This window comes from Oculina patagonica, chromosome 10 (genome assembly GCF_052425735.1).
Source record: "Oculina patagonica isolate OP01 chromosome 10, crgOcupat, whole genome shotgun sequence".
NCBI lineage: Eukaryota > Metazoa > Cnidaria > Anthozoa > Scleractinia > Oculinidae > Oculina > Oculina patagonica.
Window position 1 is genome coordinate 11,432,314 of NC_135767.1, and position 18,352 is coordinate 11,450,665.

Here is an 18,352-nt window from a genome sequence, read left to right on the forward strand (position 1 = left end):
AACGCCGGGCCTCCGAGGTGGAGTGGTAAGTAAGCCTTCCAGGCATTTATTCGAGGTGTAATAAGCTTTACGTATGATGGCAAATTACATTCGTGTCACAAATAATGATTTTAAACCCTTGTTCCCCAATAAACTGCACCATTCAAATAAACGCCGGATCCACGGAGCCAAGTTTGAAATAACGCCGGGGGCGTTTAATTGAGAAAATACGGTATTTGTTTTCTTTGTTTTAATGGCATCTCGGAGAGATATGAGACTAGGAGCATGATCAGCTATAAACAACATTTATATTTAAAAGCGACATGAATGTTTTCCACACAATCTCTTACGAGGAAGCACTGTCTCTGTTTTATACGTGATAACAACGCTAAAATACGATCTGTTACTAAAAGCATGAATGATAATAAACTTCGCTGACGGTATACAACCGTACCGAAATCAGATGCCCTATCTTGACTGTCACTATTTTATGTGATAACGACGCTCTACTACTTTTACTGCTACTGCTACTACTACCACTGTTACTGCTGCTGGGACTGCGACAGCGCTACTGCTGCCATACAGGTACTGCTGGTGCTACTACGTCTGCTACTGCTACTTCCACTGCGACTGCTATTGCTACCACTACCACTGTTACTGCTGCTGCTACTGTTACTGCTGCTGCTACTGCTACTATACAGCTACTGCTGCTGCTGCTGCTGCCACTGCCACTGCCACTGCTACTAGTATTGCTACTGTTGTTGCTACTGACTTCAACTACTATTCCTTCTACTACCGTTAATGCTGCCGTTAGGCCTTCTGCTTCCGTTTCAGCTACAGCTACTGCCGCTGCGGCAGCCATCACCGTCGCCGCCGTGGCTGCTAGGATGCCACTGGTTCGAGTACTACTCCTACTCTACTACCACTGCTACTTAATTATACTGTCACTACTTGCTTACAGCAATTGTTCATTGTCTGCGAGTAGTGAGACAACCAGAAAGATGCAGTTCTCATATTTTTTGGAGCATGGCAGATAACTCAAAATCACCTTCCAGGCAGTCATTGACTTTTCCAGTATTTTCCGTTTGCTTGGCTGAAGAGGTCCTGGCTTTACAAAGACACTTCCTTATTATCAGTATTACGATAATAAGCACCAGTACTCCCCCACCAGCACAGGCACCGATGACGACATAGTTTGAATCCTTTTGTGGCACTGCTGTCACTCCGGTTGGTAAACGAGAAGACTCGCTAGGTGTTGTACTCTTGTCTTTGCCTATAAATAAAGGACGAATTACAGAAAAGGGAAAGAGAACGAATAATTTAAATAAACATTGAATATGAACAACACAGATAACAGTGTTAATTAAATGCGAACTACACAGAACATAAATTAAGACATTTTTAAACAGTTTATATTATAGAAGTTTTAAAGAGGAAGGATTTTTTAGCCATTCGTTTGACGGTGTCATAGGAGCACACCTGAATATTAATCTAAATATTTGCTTTCGTCTCGGGTTTACATAAGCCTTCGAAATCTCACAAAAATTTATTGAGTGTTATCATCAAAGCATGCAAACAATAAACGTTTTTCCTTTTTACTTTATAAAATTAAAGCTTACAATGTGCAACGATACGTTAAAATCATATTTAGAAAACGTTAGGAAAAACGAACATAAATTTAATCGGAGCTCTGGTGATGTTATCAAAATGTTATAAATAAAAACATAGCGATCACCTGTGGGGTATGTAAACTCAGAAGACTTAGATGTACTCTCTGTGTGATGCGGAGAAGTTTCGGTTATCTTCTCTGTGGAAGAACTGGTGAATGATGTCCATGGGATCTTTGTAGGTAAGCTGGTAATTCCAATAGTCAAACTTGTCTCCGTCGTGCAGGAAACGACACCATTATCACTGGCACTGACTGTGAGTTGATACATTGTGTTTGTTAAATTTGAGGCGACAGTGATAACACCAGTTTTTGGATCAATGGAGAACGCACTGTTTTTGGATATGTTATAAGTGATATCGCTGTTTATTCCACTGTCCAAGTCAATGGCAGAAACTTTGGTGACGATGTCTCCTGGATTAAGCACCGAGAACTCAAGCTGTAGATTCCCAGATGGTTCAGTAAACGTTGGACAGTTGTCATTTTCGTCCACCACTGTTATCTGTGCGATGGCGAATCCCGATTTCTGTGGAAATCCGTCATCGGAGGCTACAATGGTTACATTAAAAGACGAGGCTTCAATGGCCTCAAAATCTAGCATTAATGTGCTATAAATTTTTCCAGATGTCCCGCCAATGGCAAGTGTATTTTCAATGTCTCTGTCACCAACTACGGCATAAAATACATGACCGTTTCTTCCCGAATCGGTATCGTTGGCATTTACTTGCAGAATCATTGTTCCTATGGGAGAGTTTTCCACGATGGTTGCGTTATAAAAGAGTTGTTCAAAGCTAGGTGCGTTGATGTTGGGTTTTGCCTTTTGATCACAGTATTTACCGTCATAAGCTGGGTAACACGCACAAGTGTCTGGTAGAATACAGTCTCCTTGATTAGAGCAGTTCCTAACAGCACTGCAATCTGGAATGCTGCATGCTGGACCTGACCAGGAAGTGTTACAGTGACAGACGTCGTATCCAGCACATTCTCCGTGCCCTACAAAACAACAGAACAATGCTTGTTACACAAGCTTTAGGGAAAAAAACAGGAATGGGAAAAGTAAGCCATTTTTGCTCTAATGCTTCGTTATTTAGCCTAACTTTGCATTTAAAAAACTTAACTCAACATTTGAGTTTTTACTCGTTCTTCATCAAGTGTTAACCTTGGTGAAAAAACTTTCCCTTGGACAAATTAAATATTATGGATTGACGGACAACATAACGGGATTTTAATTTCATTATATTTCTACTTTTAAAAGTGGAAAGCAGCCGCGTTATTGCATGATATTGCATGATATATTAAGTGTCACAATCATTTGCACAGGATGCGAGACGTTATTATTTTTACTGAAACAATTTTATATTGAAAACATAAGTTGAATAATTACCAGAACATGAGTTGACAGCTTCACATGAGAAGTTGCTGCAGTCTGTGCCATTGTAGCCCATGTCACATTTACAGAGCTCCGCTTCTATGCATGCACCGTGATCGGAACAATTCCTCACAGTTGTACATGTAGGTTGACTGCAGTTAGCTCCAGTGAAACCAGTGAAACAACTGCAACAAACAAACAAAAAACGGCTGAGATCCAGTATGATTTGAGCAGAGCGAACAATCTAATCAAGGTGGCTTACTACAGTTTTGAGGGGGGTAAATTAGACGAACTTATAATTCTTTTGTAAACGGTTCGAATATTTTTTATCTACCTTTTATTATTGTCTGTTACGTATATAGTACAGTGAACCATGTTATGCGACATTTGAACAATAAAAAATGCTGTAAACCCTCAAAATGAACATCCCATTGCTTAAGAGGAGACTGGATTAGTAGTTTTAATGGCGTTTTTCTCAAAATCTACACGTATTTACTTCAAAGTTTTAGAGTAAGAAATGGGCGAAGACAACATAAAATAAAAATTTGAGATTTTCGCAAAATAGCAAAATGCGATATTTTGCCTATTTTAAAAAAAGGTCAACATCTGAGCAAAAAGGAAAAAGGTAGTTGTTGGTTTTTTAAATACTGTTTCCCCAGTAATAAAATAACCCCCTCTCCCCCCTAGATTTCCTAAATGGGATCGCTTAGAAACACTTGGAAAGCTGAACACTAAAAATCCCCCCCCCCCCCCACAAATCACCACGTCCATCCGTAAGAAGCAATATAAATCTACAAGAATTTTCTCCAAATTTCATCCTGCTTTAACTTCTTTTTCTTTTCACCTTTTCCTCTGTCCGTTTCTGAGATTTTTTATGACAGATTGTTGCATGTCTGTTTCATTACCTGCACGACACATTCAGTAACTCCTTGGAAACACAAACACCATTTCCGCTACAGTTTGCAAATTCGCTACAGTCGGCCACTTCACTGCAGTTTGTCCCTTGAGACCCGGTATAACAACGGCACAAGTTGCTGGCAACACACTCTCCTTTCCCGGAGCACTGATTGACAGCTGCACAGTCAGGGAGAGAGCAGCTTGCTCCGGCCCAGCCATAATCACATGCACACTCGTCGAGTGCCACGCAGCGTCCATGCTCTAGACAAGAAACGGTCAAATTATAAGCAGCACATTACTTTCAAGGTGGGAAAGCAAACGTAAAGGAAGAAATGAAGGAATGGAGGTAGGGAGAGACGAAGGAAGGAAGTAATGGAAAGGAGGAGAGAAAGAGACAGTGGGTAACAGTGAGTAGGAAATCGATTGTCAAGCCTAGAAATCGCGTAAACTGAATATTTTACCTGAGCAATAATCCAAGCGTTCACATGAGTACTGTGTACAGTTGGTACCAGTCCAACCTACATTACACTTGCAAACATCATAATCCACGCACAGTCCATTGCTAGTACAGTTTGATACATTAAAACATGTCGGAACCACACTGCAGTCAAGACCTACAGATGTGAATTAAAACCATTTTTAAAATATCAAACACCCCGAGCCGTTATGAAGGATAAATAGCCACAGACAAGAGTATATGAACTTAAATAGAATATGTTATAGTAATTTCATAAATGTATTAGCATATCTCTATCTTCTCACGAGTATAACTGGGCGCCTGCAATTAGGACAATCGGACAAAATGCTGGAAATGAACGGGGGAGGGGGGGATCTGCAATGGGCTAGTTTCACATCCTGAGGGTCGATAACAATACGCCTACAATGCGGGACATTAACCCTATTCAGACCGGGCTTTTTTGGACCTTCTCAGACCGGGGGGGGGGGGGCTTCGGAAGCCCCCCCAATGTAACTTCCAGAATATTTAAGCAATCACCATGAAACTTATAGGATGTATTGTATGTCTGAAAATCTTTCTTTTGGTATACGTCACGTGGGATGGTGACGTCATATCACGTGACAATTACATCATGATGTCAAAACAGCCGCCATCTTGGATCCGCCATCTTGGATTTCAAAATTTTTCCGAAATGCCAGAAAACCACCCAAAATCAATGTAAAATACTCAAAATAAATAAAAAATGTGCTTTAAACCCGTAAGAATGTAAAAATAATTCCATTTAAGTTGATTTTTATTAACAGAAACACGCAAAATTACAAATTTGGGAAAACATGCCTGTCAAAATGCCGTTGCCATGGTGATGTCATGTTCCTGACCCATCATCTAACCCTACCAAATTGTTGCCAGATAAATTGTAGGAAAACTCAAAAAGTTTGGCAGCGTTTGGGTAAATCTTAAAAAAGTTATAAAAGTTCAAAGTCAGCGCGGGCCTCAAAAGCCCCCCCCCCCCCCCCGGTCTGAATAGGGTTAATGTTGGGTCACTTAGCACATTTCTGTGCCAAAATGTGCCATATGACTGCTAGCCCCCTTCCCCCCCCCATGGGGGGGGGGGGGTATTAAAAAAATGAACAAGAACAGTGCCGAACCCATTTTTGGACTACACAAAGGTTATTTGGCATGATTAAAAGATCGCCTTTATGAGTGTCCCAAGTCTTTTTGACCTCCATTGTAGTCGCTTTTTGACATAGAAATAGGACTTAAGGCCATTCCAATAAAATTTTTCGTTTACCATCGCCCGACCGACCCATTTTTTTCGAATTGTAAAAAAGAAATTCCAGATTCATTTGTCAAAGAGGCAAGTACTTTAGTTTACAAGCACAACAACAGTTGGTATGATGTGATTTCCTTGTCTAATTAACATCGATACTAAGTTTTTCAAAGGCCATTTCGTGCCAAGGGCATTAACGACTGTTCCAACCTTCTCAGTGAGATCACCTGAAACAAAATCTTTCGGTTCTGCATCTCCTGGCTTCTTAAATGTGCCCAGACCCCTTAAAGTATTCATTCCTTTTTTTCCCGACCGACCGCAAGAGATGGGGCGATGGGAAACGAAACATTTTATTGGGATGGCCTAAGTGTAATTTTTAATTTTAAAAAGGCTAAAAAGAGATAAAAGTTATAAAGTTTTTAAAAACAAAGCGCTTTCGACTCGAAGGTCATTATCACTGATGATGACCTTCGAGTCGAAAGCGTTTTGTTTTTAAGAACTTTATAACTTTTATCTCTTTTTAGCCTTTTTAAAATTATTTTATGAGCAACATTATGACAACATTTCCAACTATATACTGACCTATGTATCCAGGGTTGCACTGACAATTGTCGTTCGTCTTACACAAACCGTGGACAGTACTCGTACAGTTGTTAACGCTGTGGCACGTAGCTATGGAAAGATGAAAAAAACTAAAGCTTTGAAGTGTCGTCGTATTTGATACTTCCTTTTTTCAATGACGTAAAAATAGTGGTAAAAACAGAAACAGCATTACATAGGCGGGAGATGATTTGAAAACAGAAAATACGGATAAAATAAACACCAAACTCTTGGAATGTCTTTCATTGTAAAAATCATCACCAATAACAGTTTCTTTATAATATGCCTAAATCGACAACTTGTGATCCAACGAATTCCACCTGTTAATTAAGCTTAGAAAGACAGACGGATTTTCAAAATTTTGTCGATGTAAAAAAAGTAGAAAATCAACTGAGGGTCAAGTGCTGACATAATGCGAAGGATGGCCACATCAGGACTTATTTCTAACCTTTAGTCTCGCAGCTTCGTCCTTCCCAACCTAAGTCGCATACACAGAATCCCTTGACGCATTGTCCATGAACAGTGGAACAGTTTAGACAAGAGCCTACCGAACAAAAAAGCATAAACAACAAATGTTTCTGAAGTATCGAGAGGTCTCCGAGTTGCGTTGAAATTTTGTATACCCTATGGGCGATAGTTTTTTTTTTTTTTTATCGTGGGAATCATTTTGTCTGATTGTAAACGTTTTATAACTAAGGATAATGGCAAAAAGAACCTCTAGTCGGGAGTTATAATTTACGAAACGAAAACACTAGAAGGAGTAACCCATTTAAGATGCCAATTATATTTTCTGTAGTTTGCTCTCGACCATAAAACAAACAACAATCAAGAAAATCTCCACAATCTTCATCGCAATGACGTTTACATATTTAATTAATAGCGCAGTCGTCTTTCGAACGTTGCTCATTATGGTATGGGAGTAAGGGATGGCGGGGGGACAGGAGAATGTTCTCCATGAACTTTAAACATTTTTTTTTAATATTTAAGCAGATTTCAGGAAACTTTTTGACTACCAGAAGTTAATCTGAAAACAATTTGGTATGACATTTAATGGTTTTCGGAGCTTGATGCTTTCATGGCATAGATAATAGCTATTGCAATTATCAGTAATTTTACATACAGACAAGGCGAAAGGCTGCATTGTATTGAAACTTTCCCTTTAGGCCATCCCAATAAAATGTTTCGTTTCCCATCGCCCCGTCTTTTGTGATGATGGGTCGGTCGGTCGGGCAAAAAAAAAAAAAAGAAAAAACACTTGGGTTCCAGAGAAGGCCGGGCTGCTAAGTAAGAAAGCCTGATTACAAAGTCAACTCGAAAACGTGGTCTTTTCGTTCGTTATTCCTTATCAAATGTCTAAACAGTCTTTAAATAACGTAGTATCGATGTTTATTAAAGACAAAGACATCATATACCAATCGTTGTTAATAAACAAGATCGTGTGCTTGTAAATTGAAGTACTTGCTTCTTTAACTAGTGAATCTGGAATTTTTTTTTTTTTTTTTTACTTTTCGAAAAAAATGGGTCGGTCGGGCGATGGGAAACGAACATTTTATTGGGATGGCCTTAATAGAAAAAAAAAATGACTGCACCCTTACCAGTAATAGCAGCTATTTTGGCTGTCATGTTTCTGCAAATTACGGATTTCGAATTTTCAACTTTCTTGGAGTATCTTTTTTTTTCTTCACCCTCCCACTAACACATGGCGAAGCATCCATATAAGACTAAACGTGGATTATCGCATTCGACTGTTTCATCGTCATAACACGTTAGCAGTTTGTCTTCTAAATGTTTACGAGGCTTCAATAAGTACTAAATTTGTCCGTGTAAATAGTAAACAAAAGTTAAAGTTATCTAAATGATATACCTTTATCACAACTATCTCCAGCCCATCCCTCGATGCATCTACATGTTCCATTGACACACCTGCCTTTTCCTGAACATTGAGCTGGACAGTCTAAAAGAAGGAGAAATTTCAACTGGATAGATTATTACCTAATGGCTAACATGCTACGTGTCCGCCAAATCATTGCAGTTCATATCGATAACCTTTTACTTAGCTATAGCGATAACCTTTTACTTAGCTATCCACGTTTTAAATCAAAAGCCACACTAGGTGACCGTTCTTTTACCTGTGCTGCGCCGAAACTTTGGAACGCGCTTCCATTTGATATAAGAAGTGCCAGCACTGTTACTATTTTTAAAGCTAAGCTAAAAACACACCTTTTTCGTCGTTCATTTTTATCATAGTTTGTTTTAAATTATATTTTACTTTTAATAATTGTAACTTTAGCTTTTTAAAATCATTGTAAGTTTACCTTTAATATATTGTAGCTTTAGCTTTTTAAATTCATTGGAAGTTTACTCTTAATTGTAATTTTAGTTTTTAGCTTTTTTATTCCGTTTTTAATCTTGTAATGCGCATTTGAACATTTTATATATGAAATCTGCGCACTATAAATGTTATTATTATTATTATTATTATATGGTGAACATCTGCGAATTGTAAGTACAACCGGTGTTTTACTATAACTGAAAGGTTATTTAAATCTTAAACCAAGTTTACGTCAAATTTGCGCATGGTAGCAAAAGTAAATGTGAGGATTGCCGGTTTACGACCTTTACTTACCTTTAATTGATAGCATAAAAGTTGAATAACCAACTTTAATGAGATCTAAACCGACTTTAATTTTTCGTAAATCTCCACTTTCATGGTATAATTCCACCCTTTCGACAGACAAACGTCGCAAAAACTAGCATCTAGTAAATAACTTACAGTGCAAAAACATTGAAGTCATGACTTACCTCGTTTGAAGTTTTCTTGCTCAGTAAATGTCGTGTCGTTAGTAATAGCGACATCAAAGATACAGCTGTGCAAATCGTTATCAGAAATATTCAGGGATTTACACATACTTGTTGCGATCTATAAGAAGCCAAACGCAAAGAATAATTTTATTACGCCGGAGAAAGATTTTAACTTGAATTTTTTTTTTCATTAAACAGAGAAGAAGAAAGAAATATAGGGAAATGAAGGGTATTTTGTGAAATTGAAAAAAAATATGCAGATGGATGATTGTGATGTGCTAAAAAAAATGGTTTTCATTGGAACTACCCACAAATTAATGTTAGAAATCAAACAGTAAAAAGGGGCTTACTTAGAGAGTCACGTGGCACTCGCGCAACGCCTTTTGCTAGTTTGGGGCCGCCTGTGATCAAACGTTCTTACCTCTAGAAGAGACTGTGAAATTCCGTCCAGTGAGTAAATAGGAAGATAGGATGAATCTGTATACGTCAGGTCCATTATGTCTTCATGGTAAAAGTTTGACGAGTTCCAAGACCAAGAATGAAATGTGCCTGATCCATTGTGACAATCCTTAATTCTCCCTAGACAGTAACAGACCGATTAGCACTGATGTATTTTTTTAAAGATTCCTGTAGTCTTAATATGTATTTATGTACAAGCTTGTTCACTCAATATGGTGCAATTGTGTAAGAGCACCTCTTTATGTATGCACAACCAACTTCTGCTAGCTAAAAATTAAAGCAAACGATTGAGCTTGAGTCCTCGCCATAACCGTTTTTCTTAAGTCCCTTGATGTAGTTAAAAAGAACATCGGAAATATGAATTGTCTCATTTGGCATTGGAGGTAAGGGGAAAGAGAAACTGAAATTCCGATCCACTGTTATACTGCCAGGGTCGTTGGAAGAAGAGAGAGATCAACGTGACAGATAGACAGAGAGACAGGCAATCTGTCAGAAAGACAGACAGACAGACAGACAGATGAGATAGTTACAAACCGTCCTTCTGACAAACGGTTGTCATCTAGTAAAGCCAACTACTTTAAAGCATTGCTTACATGATTCTGCAAACTGTACTGCGTCGTTGTAAATAATGCCATCTGGTCCCATGAAGTCATTTGTTGCATTGTTGTCCATTAAGCCACATAGTCCCTCAGTATGACCTTTGTATGCAGCAGTGGGTGAATACAGAACATTCAAGTATTGCCTCTTCATCACTCGGCTATGTCGAACATCAATGGTTACTGTGACACCTGTGAAAAATAAGTAAGCGGGACTCGGTATAAATCACAGAACCTCTGATATTTAGCACTATATACTACTCTTCCCTTATGCAAAACCCATTGTTAGGATTTTAGGATTTAACGCATTTTTTGGTTCGCCATTTTGAGAGGAAGCTTTCCTTCCCACCAAGTCCCCGGCTGATTGACAGGCTTTTCCTCTGCCGACATAATGCAACCGCGTTCAAGAGTACGAGGCAGTCTGATTAAAAGTAACTATTTGCTCTAAAATAACGAGTCTTGGTGTGGTGCAATTCATAATCAAAACATCCTGATTAACCCGCGAATATCTCTGACTATATTTACACTTAGGGCGTTCTTCTTAATTAAACGAGAACCATGATTACATGTTGCACACTCGCCTGAATCGTACTGCAGTGAAATTAGCGCGACACTGTTCTCTTCAGCTTCAAAAGAAAAACGCCTCTGACGATCTAACAAAACTGTGCCATTGTTGATATCGATTGGTTTTGAAGAGTTGCTGGTTATATTTAACAACATTCCATCGACTCTGTTAAAAGAAAAGTTCAGGAGTTAGATTGACGCTGGAAGTTTCCAATCATGCGGAGAGATGCCGGGATCAAATCCTCCTCCTTGTCACGTACTAGACGGATTTGTGTTTGGTAGTCCCCAATTTAATTCGTCCACACTTTGTATAATTATACGAACCTCCAGAAAAATGAAAAGAGTAAATTGTTTTGAGAAATCGAGAGTAAAATTGAGAAGTACTATCCAAGGGTTCAAGAAATCGAGATTCTACTGTAGCCAACTGGTCAGTTTCTGTTCACTGACACTATTTGTTTATTTATTTGGTGTCTGCAATTAGCGAAGGAGTGCAAAACATCTTGATAATTAAAGTGATTAATTTTTATTTTTATGAACATGAACACAAAAAATATCAGTAACATCAGTGCGCACTTTGCAGTTACCTTATAAGATAATAAATTAATAAGTAAAATTAGTATAATTTTCTGAGGTGATTTCAAGAATGGGACATTCTGATTGGTCGAGAAGCTCGGGCTATGACGATGTACTGTGGAACCCCGATATAACGACATACCAAGGGTGCAATAAAATTATATCGTTATATCGAGGAATCGTTATATCGAAACTCCCGATATAACGTGTGGCCGTATAACGAAAATATCGTTATATCGGGGTAAACCTAACATATACTTTTTAACGGGATGAGGAGACTTTTCAAGGCTTTGCTACTAAGCCATACCAACTTCTCAGGCAAGTGAACATGGCGGTGTTTGCTGAATAAAATTTTCGCTCAGTTTGAAAGAAATCACTACAAATCCTAGATGTTTAAAACATTAGGAATTTTGCAGGTAAACTACCAAGGCTTCTGGACCAAAAAAAAATTTCAAGAGATGGTTTTCAAGGCATTAGAATTAGTCGTAACCAAGGTCGTAACCAACCTATGTAACTTCTAGAATATTTAAGCAATCACCATGAAACTTATAGGATGTATTGTACGTCCGAAACTCTTTCTTTTGGTTATATGTCACGCGGGATGGTGACGTCACATCACGTGGCAATTACATCATGATGTCAAAACAGCCGCCATCTTAAAGGATCCGCCATCTTGGATTTCAAGAAGTGTTTTTTGTCCAAATTGCCCGAAAACCACCCAGAATCACTGCAAAGTACTCAAAATAAATAAAAATGTGCTTTAAACCCGTAAAAATGTAAAAATAATTCCATTTAAGTTGTATTCTTTTTTCTACTCCTTTTAGCAGAGACACTCAAAATTACAAATTTGGGAAAACATGCCTGTCAAAATGCCGTTGCCATGGTGATGTCAAGTTCCTGACACATCATCCAACCCTACCAAATTGGTTTTTTTTTTTTTTTTTTAGGAATAACTTTTAGGAAAACTCAAAAATCCCCCTCTCGGTCTGAATAGGGTCAAGACACCCACTTTGCAAAGAGTATTATCCAAACAGACAAGCTTCTGAAGAAATCGGTGCTAAATTTCTGGACAAAGAACTTTTGGTTACAGTTTAAGTTGCAAAAGTGATTTTATTAAAACGAGATGCTCTGTAACTTACTGACTTAAACCCTACTATGGTAAACTCACCGCATGCAGTTGTGGAAATAAAAGAAAACTAGGCGAACGTGTTTAAATGACATATTATAAAACAATGTTTAAAACACTTGCGAGGCTGATGTAACAGTAACACACCTGACGATGGGAGTATCTTGAGCGTTTTCAGTCTTGATCGTCATAACTGTCACTATGCTCCGTCCAGCCTTCAGCGCAACTCCTCCAATTAGCGAGGCTCGCTCGTAATAATAAAATCGAAACTGAAGACCAAAGTCATTATGGACACTTTTACAACCCCAGAATTCTCCAATACCGAAGAAGTCGAAATCTCTCCCTAAGAAAAGGAAAACAGTGGAAATCAAAGCATTACTTTTTTGTTTAACAATGTTATGTGACGTATACAGTCAGCATTTATAAATATATCTAAATATAAAAAAAACGGAAATTTATTTGCAAAAACATTATTTTGCGATATTTTGCGGCAACGTCTAAAGAATTTTGCCTTCACACCCAAACTCCCTGTGGAGCGATTTCAATTATCGTCGTTGGATGAAAACGTTATAGGCCTACGCGACAAGACCGCATAGTATATGAAATCTACGAGTTTGCATTTATGTGTGCGTAGTATATGTTTTGGCTTCCACGAGACCTTTTTCCTTTCCTTTTTTTTTAATTTATCTGGCTTTGATTCTCAAAGGTTTCCCAAAAGTGCGGCTAAAAATACTTTGTTTCCACGTGACCAAAAAGAGAGAAAACTTATACAATGTTACGTTTGCCATGCCGTGATACTCATAAGTATTCAGTGCGTGCGGCAGCCCTCTACCTCTACCCATACCACCTTTCGGTCTTTTTGCGTAGGCTTGAAGCTTTGATCTGACAACATTAATTGAAATAGTTATACACAAGGAATCTGCTTGTCTCTTAACAATCAACAGCAAGCAGACGTACTCAATCGCTCATAGAGATGACTTCAAAAATAATGCAATTATCTACTAACCATCTAAAGTCTCCAAGTGAGGGTCACCTCCGCCATTTACAGATATTCTTTCACAGTATTCACCCTCCCATCCTCCGAAACACCAACATACCGCCCCACAGAGCGGGGCTATAAAAGGTTCTCCATTCCCAGAGCATTGTGGAATGGCTGAATCATAATCTCCATCCCCAGAGCATTGTACATTCTCAGTGCACTCTGAAATGAATGAATCATTATCAGATAAAATTGTTATTTATTATTTCCCCCTAAATTGATAATTAATGTAATAAATATGTAAAATGTCATTTCACTGATGATACACAGGTAATTAGGGACTGAGTATTAGAAAAGTGATGGGGGATGGGGAAAAAGCAAAGAAAAAAAATTCATGCAAGGCGAAATGCCAGGAAAAAAAATTCGTGCAAAGGGGAAGACAAAGGAAAAAACTTCATGCAGAAGGAAAGTTCCTATTAAGCACTAAAAACACCTGTAATTTTACACTTAACGAGATCGACTTTTCGACGAAATATATCAGAGAGAATGCTGAAAATAGCATTTCTGAGCCTAGAAATTTTTTTCTGTAGCATGCCCCCAGACCCCCCTACAGACAAGCGTCTCCAGCGCTCAACTTCTAGTTTTATTAAAAATGGTCACTAAGTATGCGTGTATGTGTGTGTGTGTGTGTGTGTGTGTGTGTGTGTGTGTGTGTGTGGGGGGGGGGGGCGGAGTAGAAAGGGGGTGGATCATGTTGTTTTGGTCTTTAACATAAGGGGTGAGTTATTTTAGTGACCGTAAACTGTTATAGTTACAAGAAAATCCCCAGTGGTATATATTTGTCAGTATAAATTGATAAATTTCTTGACATGAGCAGTTTTAGATGTATTTCTAGCGATTTCAGAAGACCCAAATATAAACATTTCTAGGTGGCTTGCGATTATAAAATCGCTTTTGGTGGGCTCTCTTTTCCAATTGATCAGACTCACCCCCACTTTAATATTGACCAGTCCCTAAAGGATTAAATCAATGAATAACTACATTTTTGGGGAAATATTTATAAACACATGCTGGTTATAAACACATGCTGGAAAGTAATACCAATAAAATCAGTTAATTTGGGTCGTATTTCCAAAGCTGCCAAGTTAGAATATCATAAACAAAATGATGAAAGTAATTGTAACTTTAGTTGCTCGAATATCAGATATCACCACGAAGCACGATCTTACAGTAAAACGACAATCATAAAGCAAGTTAAACTTAAACCAATGTTTCTTAACAATTCAAAGGTCTTCCAAAATTCAGATTTAAAGATTGGCAGGTAACACTTCTCCATTACTTAACGTACAATTTTTTTCCAATTTCAAGGCTTCTAAAAACAAGGGCGAATATTTTGCACACACTTAACACATACTTTGAATGGGCCGCATATCAGGCATCGTACAGTTAGGTCCCATTCTCCTCGCAGCACAGACATGGTCTTTCCCGCATGGTGGTCCCGGAACCTTACCCTGACCAGAACCGCTTTACAAAAATAGAAAATAACATAAATTAGCACTGTAGAAAAATACAAGGAAACAATTTACAAGGAATACAAGTAGTTATCATTTAATAGAAGTATCGTAAAGTCTTACCATTCAAACAATATTCAAAATATTTCAGGGTAAAACATCTGTTTTTATTTCTTTTCACTCTAATAAAGATCATATCCACGTCAGTTATGCTTCCAAGATGGGGTTATTAAAGAGAGTCGCGGTTGTATTTCCATTGGGATGTTTCCAGGAAAAAATCGGACCCAGAAGCGACTGCAAGATGAGACTAGCCCCAGATTTCCTCGAGTTTCCATAGCGGGAAATGAACGATTCGTACCAAATTTTACCAGGAAGAATTTCACGTTTTTAGTCCGTGTGGGCATATTCGGCCCCTTCGCGCCTCCCTATTCTCTCTTACTTTGTGGTCTGGATAGGGTTACGAAATAAAGAACCAACACACATACTCATTTTCGCTCTTTTTCCTCCGTTGTTTTCTGTCAGGAGGTTTCGGAGTTTTTTCTACTGGGGGTCTTGGCCTTGGTGGTCTTGGGGTAGGTCCAACACATATCTGTCAAAAGCAAAAATGTGCCCCTCATAAATGATATGCGCTTTCCTTCAGCAAAGTAGACCACAAAACAGTCGTTTTTTCTTTCTTTAAATTTTTAAAACAATCGCTTATCGACGGTGTGAAGCACCAATCGTTGATGCCTGAAGCGCCGATCGTCTTTCCTCAGTCTCACTCTCAATTCAGACATTGGCTCCGGACCTTTCGTTCGAAGACCGAGTGCATTCGCAAAAAACACGACTGTTTTGCAGTATATCAGTAAGGGGGTTGAGCCAAACTCCTTCTTCGATCAGCAACTGAAGTTGTAAAATTGTCGGACCCGATAACAGCAAACTGTCGAATTTATCTGTATTGTGAATATTTGTCTTTGTTAAGTTATTTTAAACTACATAGTTTTATTAAAATGAAATACCTGAGCTATTTAGAAGTGAAGTCGTATAAAAAAATAACTTAACGACAGATCCCGTCTGTAAATGTTTGCGCACTCAGCAATATGAATGATGTCGTCCAACAAATTACAGTTCATATTTCCACTTCGTTCCCGGAAAGTTGAGCATGCGCTTGACGTCTGCTTGGTTAGATTTTGGTTAAGCCAAAACTGAGTTCCAAAAGTTTCTCTCATTGTGGAAAAAAGTGGGGCTGTAAAATCGAAATTGATATTATGTCAACTTTCTGTTTGCTTGGGCTGTTTCTTTGTCTCATTGACATGTATTTTAAACGTCTTACTTAAACAAGTTCTAATGCTTCATTTTTATTAATTTTTTAAACTTATTCGTCTTAATATATCTAAAGATGTCAAGTTGTTGTGAATAAGGCTTATTAACTGTTGTTGCTTTTTTGTGACTTACCTTAGAATTGGAAAGTGGGCAGACACAATCCCTGAAATTCCATAGACACGTTTTAAAAATTAAAATATATGAAAACATTTTTTTTTTAATTATCATCGAAAAGCTCATAATAATGCAGGTTTTACCCAAAAAGGACAAAAAGACACTAGGCTAAACACATGTACAGCACAAGAACACAGAGCACACTCAGGAACGCTGCTCTTTAAACGTGACAAATTCAATCATTTTTTGCTTTTTACGCATTTTACCATTATTTTACATGTGCCAATAAAGCACGCAACATGAGAATGTACATCACAGATAACCGAAGCGTACCGTGACCAGTGTCAGGAAACTCTATCAAAAACCGACACCCATGTAAGGCGAACAATTCCCTGAGGCAGATATGAGGCCGAATTTCACTCGTTTTTTTCTGTAACTAAACTCTATATAAGGTGGATCTTAGACGGACAGCTTTACTAGTTAGCTCGAGGATGCAGGCAGAGAGGGTTCACTATATAATAGTTTGTATGGATCTGAAATTTGATCATTTTACTCGTGAATGTAATGAAACGAGTATGGTTATGGAAAGTGATATGCAAATTTTCACTCGGTCAGTCGGTCGGTCGGTCGGTCGGTCGATGGGCTGTTAACTTTAATTTATGAATAATAATTTATGCATTAAATTATGGGCTGTTGACTTTAATTTATGAATAATAATTTATGCATTAAATTATAAATTAATTTTCCTTGTTTTTTTTTTAACTTTTTTTTTTCACACTGAGGTTTGAACCGGCGACTCCTAACATCAATTATGGTTTTGAAGACCAAACCCCTAACCGCTTGACCACTTCGGCCTACGAATCATTTGGGCTGAAAATTAGCATATAGATTTCTTTGTGTTGTTGTTAGCCCGCTGACCGATACCGTAGGTTCAAAGTTTAATGGCTTGTATGTATAAAAGCTTCTTCGAATGGCTCGATTTATAGCTCTTAAGAATTTCACATGACAAATAGAAGAAATAATCTTAGAGAAAATATGAAAATCTTCGAAGCACTGAACTGATATTCCGCGTTTTGATGGAATTTTTAGATTTTGCAGACACGAACTGTGGACTGCGACTGTGTTGGGTATTAAAAGGTTGATTTCAGGACAATTGTATGAAAAAAGACCAATTTTAGCAGTCTCTGAATGTTTTATAGTTCCAAGCGTATTGTATGATAATCGATAGTCATGATACGTAAATAATTTATCGTAAAAAAGCTCGCCAAACTGACGAATTTTGTTGCCTTTTAATAATATACTGTATAGTACTTGATTTGCATCTCTAATAGATTCATAAAAAAAGGAGAAAGAAAAAAAAGACGTCGTATAAAATTGTAAAATAGATTGTCGTAAAAAAAAAAAAAATCGTCCCAGCTGAGAATCGAACCCGGGCCGCCGGACTGTAGAGCCAACGCATTACCACTACACAACGCGTTAGCAAGCATGCACTTTATGGTAGAAATTAGTGTTATATAACGAAGGCTTATGAATGCATTACCCGCGTCCGCTGTAAACACAAGGAACCAACGTGATCATATCTCCCTTCAAACAACTTCTATACTAACATGCCGCTCACAAAAAGACAGAATCATTTCATAGCTCTACACCAATACATTTAGTATTCTCATTCACGAGTGGGCTAACAAAGCGCCTTTGATTTCTTGGAAAATTAACCATTTTCTGTCTTCTTTTGTGTTTATCGTTTATGAAAGGCTCTTATTAAGATGCATTTTGGGAGAGTTTCTTGTTAACGATCGACTCCGTGACGCACTTAAAACTTCAGGGGCATTCCAGAAGCGATAAAATCATGGAAAAAGACAACATGTTGTGTTTTTTTTAAGATTTGACTTTTCGAAAAAAATTGATATTTCATCGACCGAATTTTAGATTTATATGAACTCTTACATTTTCATCATCATCATTTATTTGCCACTTTAGAATTAATATACAAAATAATAAAAAGTGGGGGAGGGACTCCAAAAACATTGGGGGCCCTCGGTTAATTAATTTCTTTTCTTTTTTTTTTTTTTTTTTTTAGGAAATGGG

At 37.9% G+C, this 18,352-nt stretch overlaps 1 protein-coding gene across 1 annotated transcript in view; it reads right to left on the reverse strand.

The window, feature by feature from the left end:
* Nucleotides 1-988: 988 nt before the first annotated feature.
* Nucleotides 989-18,352, reverse strand: part of LOC144628466 (uncharacterized) — a 32,186-nt gene continuing 14,822 nt past the window's right edge. Inside the window, exons 19-35 of the mRNA XM_078486560.1 lie at nt 16,283-16,313; nt 15,334-15,437; nt 14,752-14,861; nt 13,365-13,559; nt 12,506-12,701; nt 10,677-10,825; nt 10,093-10,287; nt 9,462-9,619; nt 9,041-9,158; nt 8,103-8,192; nt 6,687-6,782; nt 6,221-6,310; nt 4,373-4,525; nt 3,920-4,172; nt 3,030-3,199; nt 1,715-2,638; nt 989-1,252 (exon numbers count right to left, since the gene is read on the reverse strand). Coding sequence (XP_078342686.1) covers nt 990-1,252; nt 1,715-2,638; nt 3,030-3,199; nt 3,920-4,172; nt 4,373-4,525; nt 6,221-6,310; nt 6,687-6,782; nt 8,103-8,192; nt 9,041-9,158; nt 9,462-9,619; nt 10,093-10,287; nt 10,677-10,825; nt 12,506-12,701; nt 13,365-13,559; nt 14,752-14,861; nt 15,334-15,437; nt 16,283-16,313 — 3,295 coding nt within the window. The 3' untranslated portion in view covers nt 989. The remainder of the gene's footprint in view (nt 1,253-1,714; nt 2,639-3,029; nt 3,200-3,919; nt 4,173-4,372; nt 4,526-6,220; nt 6,311-6,686; nt 6,783-8,102; nt 8,193-9,040; nt 9,159-9,461; nt 9,620-10,092; nt 10,288-10,676; nt 10,826-12,505; nt 12,702-13,364; nt 13,560-14,751; nt 14,862-15,333; nt 15,438-16,282; nt 16,314-18,352) is intronic.